This window comes from Frankliniella occidentalis, unplaced genomic scaffold (assembly GCF_000697945.3).
Source record: "Frankliniella occidentalis isolate FOCC.00 unplaced genomic scaffold, Focc_3.1 Scaffold18, whole genome shotgun sequence".
Lineage (NCBI taxonomy): Eukaryota > Metazoa > Arthropoda > Insecta > Thysanoptera > Thripidae > Frankliniella > Frankliniella occidentalis.
Genome location: NW_026267148.1, coordinates 2,376,804 through 2,382,215, shown reverse-complemented (window position 1 = coordinate 2,382,215; position 5,412 = coordinate 2,376,804). Strand labels below are relative to the sequence as shown.

Below are 5,412 nucleotides of genomic sequence, written 5' to 3'. Positions count from 1 at the left end.
CAACCTACATTGCACAGCACACCCCTTCAGAAAACTGTCGACCACAAATCACTTCTATTTCGGGGCACAGTAGTCTCGACATTTAAAGCTCCGATTTGGTCAGATTCTTGTGTCATATTGAGTTTTTTTGATTTTGTCAGACTTCTAGGGTTTCTAGAACCCTGCCAATAGCTTTAAATCTTAACTGAAAATGTGCGTTTTTTTGGGAGAGGGGAGGGGGTTCGCCCTCTACCGATTTGAATTATTTCACTACACTGTAGGGGATTTTATCGTAAATTACCGAATAAACACATGTTAAATTTTATACACGAACTTTTCGTTATTGCTTAGAAAACGAATACTTGTTAAATGACGAAAAGTTCGTAATTCTTCCTAGATATGTAAGTTATCCATGTTATTGTGCACTCCTGTCAACAAATGTGCGTCTATAAATTTACGAACAATTTGTTTATTGCCTATGAACAGTTCGTATTTTTGGATTTGACGAACATTGTTCGTAAAATCAGAATACGAACTGTTCGTGAGGAATTTTATCGTAAAATTACGAAATCTACTAACAGTGTACGACTTCATATTCAACGTGGCAATTATTGGCTTGCCTCCGTGGAATTTGGCGGCTGGAGCCTAAACGGCAAGAGATAAAAGCCTCTTCTTTCACGAGTTGCCCCTATGAATGGTTAATATTATATATACACTGAATGTTATTCTGCAAATTCATTCTGCCTTTTAATGGTACAAAACCACCCTGAAATTTGAGGACCGCTAATAATTCAATTCATTCGAGGGTTATCGTGCGTAAAGTCGTTATCGTGCGTAGCCAGACAAACGGGCAAGCAAACAGTGAGTGAAACGATTTTGATCAGTAGAGTAACTGGTACTAGGAGTCTCTCAGCAAATAATAGATATGCTTCTCTAAGAAACTCCTCAACTTCATAAGGTAAGGCTTCTAAGAAGCATTCACGAAGCAACAAGAATACATATTGTTTATCACACCCGAGGATTTCGCAGAGTAAGTACTCTGATTTGTATAGACACCATGGTTTTTGGTAAAGTTTACGTAAGGTTTTGAGATTCGTTGAAGAAGGAAGGGGCACGAGCGGGCAAAGAAAGAATTGCCCTTTAATGGATCAAAAAGAGCTGCAGACGAAAGGCAGATCGAACGAAAGGCCTGGGTTGGAGCTGTCTTCCCGTTTTACCTTACCCCTTCCCTTGCCTTGAAACTGCCTACTCCCCCTTTCCACTCCTCTCTCGCTCAGTCGGAGTGTGCTGTTGATTAACGACCCGGGCTGACGACTGACATTTTTTTGTGCGATATCCCTCGTCTCGGAGAGTAATCCCATCCCAGCAGCAGCGATGTATTCGGAAGATTGTTTACGGACTTCTTGCGGTGGGTTGCTGTGCGAGAGAAGGGGAAAAGGTAAGGGAAAAGGGAGGAGAGGTGGGGGGGGGGGCAATTAGGAGGGATATGACACCGAAAGAGAATGAAGGAGACGGAGACTATAAGGTTCAACGCACATGGAGACAACACTGGCCGCTTATACGCACAGGGAAAAATACACATACCATCCGAGAAAGATCCGTTATGTGGATTGAGTTTGATTGTAGCTGTGGTCGAACTTGTGCTTATCCAGTAATACTGAGCACTGAGCGTAGTGGAGGGGCACAAGGGGAAGGCATTGCCGGGCAGGTTGACAAACGAGCTAACGCCAGATAGGAACTCCATGTATAGTGTGGGGTGCACACCAGTAAGCCATCGTCGGAGAGAGGCTTATGTGAATACAATCTGTCCTCCTGCCTCAAAGCTTTCTAATGGATCACTGCCCATCATATAGGAAGTATTGAGACAATTTTAGAAGAGAGGGAATAAAAACAAGCACATTTCTTCGCGAATTATTCCGTATAATGTAAGAGGAACACGCGCAGGGGTACAACTGCACTTCGTCACGTTAAAATTATAGAAAACATTAACTATTTTTGCAGAGGAGCACTGTTTTTGGTGCACATACTCGTGTATCCTTTTTTCTTAGAGGTGTCTAACACTAAAGTCTAGTCGCTGCCGACAACTTCATTTCCCCCTCCCCCATGACGCAAACCGCTCACTCGTTTTACATCGTTTTCATGACCGCTACCTGATAAGTAAGTGCAGTTGCGCAGTGTGTCCATGGGAGCTCATGGCGGAACCAGCCAACCGGAGCGAAAACGCTGACATGAACAGCGACTACTGTACGGTGTTTCTGTCTCGGGCTCAAAGAGAGAAACAATATACACGAAGAGCAAAAACGAATGTTGACTACTTAATTGGGTAGAAAACGTGTAATTATGCTCTAAACATATGTGGAAAACGCAACCAATGACATAGCCAAGATGTATCACTAAGAACTGCAATCTGTTACGCTTATTTTAAAATGTCCACACAAAGATATCCTCTTTTTAAAAAGGCATTCTTAAACACAGTTTTTTTCCAATTTTGCAGTGCTCAGAAGACTCTAAGAAGAGCAAGGCTCCCGAGAAGGTCGAAATAAAATTTCGACACATTCACAGGCAAGCCTTTTTCAGCTAGTGCCTTCTCTCTGTCCCTCTCAGCCCCCCCCCCCTTCTCTTTCTGACTTGTCCCCAGATCCACTCTCCCAGACGATGACAGATGCCTGGAGAGATGTCGGATTAACAGCACCAGTAGGGAGCAAAGCATCCAGAAGTCAAAAAGTGAACACGATAACACTCACCATGGAGTGGCCCAGGTACTCGGCGGCGTTGTCCGATATGTAGAGAAGCTTGCCGTTCTGCGTCATCATCATCAGGAACCCACTAAGTGCCTGTAGGAACAAAAAAATTGTGGTTTTAGCAAAAATTTCATGAGCAATTTCAAAATGAGGTTTATGAAAATAGGTAGAGAGAAATATTACTTGCGAAAAGACGTCTCATTAGACTAAGATATTGTATAATATGAAAAGCTGAACAAATGTCCATACCACCGCGATCTACTGTTCATTACTTTGATACTTCAGTTTAAGGCATGCATTCAAGGAGAGCAGCGAGAAATATACAACAGTTTCCCTAAACATTCGTTATTACCGCGCGACATTCTTGCCGCATACCGAACGCATGTACACCGATGCCCCCTCCATTCCCCTCACCTCCACCTTAACAGTAGCAATTTAACGCGGGCGGAAGGTGCCGTTACCACAACACTGCGGCCCTTTTACTTCACTTACTTTAAATTTTCTAGAAAATCTAAAAAAAAAAGACGAAGATATTAGTGTTCTTGGAACACAATACGGGCAACCAGTTTTCTTAAAGGAAAATCATCGTTCCAATGTTTTTCTACTTGTTTACGTGTTGTTGCTCATGTGCCTCGCTTAATGGTCTCACCCCGCTTCCCCACCCCGCTGTCTCGGGACCCTATCAGCCTGAGAGAGACATTTGCAAGTGCCAAATACATTGATAAGCGCGTCCGCGCCGCGCGATACCGTCGAGACGTGGCGGGGCACCTCGTGACACAGCGTGTGGGAGGGGGCAGCAGCGCGCGGCCACCACCGGTCGGAGGGGAGGGGGGGGGGGGAGTAGCGCGTGCATCGTAAAGTGTAGCGTCGCGACGTCGCGCCAACTCTCCCACCGTGCACTCTTTTGTGGCGCTTGAAAACGTTTTCCGCCCCCCCTTCCCCTCACTCCCTCTCCTTTCACCGGAACCTATACTGAATCATCACTAACAACTAATTTTAAACAATATTGTGTTATTCTCATATTCTCAACACTGGTTACATATTGGTTACATAGGTGCAGAAATAGCATTATGCATGAACACGGGAATTTTTAAGTTATTACTGAGCTTGCGTTTATTGTTTAGGGACAAAACAGTTCGTACGATTGTAGTACAATACGACAATCCACCAATCCTCCCATAGGCACACGCAATGTCACACTTTAAGCTGTAAGTGCACACTGTGAAATTCATTGCAAACAATAGCTTCGCATTGCAAAAGATTTTCTTCGGAACTTGCGTCGAATTTTGAAGCATTGTAACACAAACCAGTTCTTCCCTAGTTTGAAAACGATTCTTTGCCATGCGAACACAGTTTGCCAAGATTCTGGTAGCATAAAAAGAATTTATTTGCAATACGAGCTAATTTTTTGCAATAACAATACAAGGCTCAATTTTTGTTTTGCAACGTTTGCAAAGAGCACAGTTTGCAAACATTTTAAAGTGGAGATTGTAGATGTCAAACCCCACGCAACTGTTGATGTAACGGGAACGAGGACTTTCGCGACGACACACAACGCGCTTCAGTAGCCCCCTTCATTTTTAATGCAACAAGGAAATAAAGAAACAAGGAGACGAAGACGAAAAGAGGCGGAGAATGGAGAAGGCAAGAGAGATGCGATACAGGGGCGACTATGCATTTTTAGAGGCACTACCGGGGAAGCTGTGCGGAGAGACAGAATAAAAAAAGGCAGGGAGGAGGGGGGATTTACCGGTACGTCACGACAAAGGCGGAGGCTTTAGCGTAGCCCGACCGGGTCTTCTCTCGATGCAGCACAGACAAAGTACCAAATCAAAAGGAACGAAAATTTAAATATAAAATCAGTTTTGAACGAGAGTGAAGTGGCGGAGTGAAACGCACCAATATGAGTATACACTTCACGCTAGATGCATTTGAGTCTATAACATCTATGGATCATCTTAGTGACATCTAGCGTAAGATGTCTAAAACATCAGTCAGCAAATAGATGGCCTTGTATAGAAACGACTCGCTGTAACCTGCAAGATACGCAAGCTGTAGCCTGCTTTTTGGGCTTGGCAAGGAATGCTTCGCAAACATTGAAGAGTTTTTTTCAACTTAGTTCACGGAATATACCTGTTGTGTGCACATGTTTATATACCAAGTTCCTTCATAACGTCTCCGTCCTCTTCCGTGGCGCTGCCTCGCTGGAGACACAGACCTCTTCCCGGCGAGACGTTTTGGGGACCGCAGCCGCTGCTGTGCGCTGCCGTGGCAGAGAGAGGGGACCGGGCGGGGGCGGGCGCGGCAGGGGTGAGGCCAGGACCAAGGCGCCGGCCCGGCCCGGCCGCCCTCCGTAATCACAAGACTATTCTCCGGGAATGTTAATGGCCCCCTTCCCCCTCCTCTCACCTGGCTGCCGCCGCCGCCGCCGCCACTGCTGGCTAAATCCAGGTAATGCACATCAGAGTGCTGTCCTTGTGCGTTGAAAACAACGAGGAAGGCAATAATTAAAAGAGTCCGCTGCGGAGGGGAGTGTCACGTTGTCGCGGGGCGGATGTGTTGGCAGGAAGAAGCGTTTTCAGCTCTATGAGATATTTTTGTGAACCACAAGAAATGAGAGGTCTCCGAATGGACTTTTTGCCTACGATGGCCAGTCAATTGCAGAGGAAACGCTCTTTGAAACGACATAAGA

At 45.3% G+C, this 5,412-nt stretch overlaps 1 protein-coding gene across 3 annotated transcripts in view; it reads right to left on the bottom strand.

The window, feature by feature from the left end:
• Window positions 1-5,412, bottom strand: part of LOC113207554 (PAS domain-containing protein cky-1) — a 142,141-nt gene that overhangs the window by 33,396 nt on the left and 103,333 nt on the right. For all 3 annotated transcript variants that reach the window (XM_052264304.1, XM_052264302.1, XM_052264303.1), the window contains one exon: window positions 2,724-2,813. In XM_052264304.1, coding sequence (XP_052120264.1) covers window positions 2,724-2,813 — 90 coding nt within the window. The remainder of the gene's footprint in view (window positions 1-2,723; window positions 2,814-5,412) is intronic.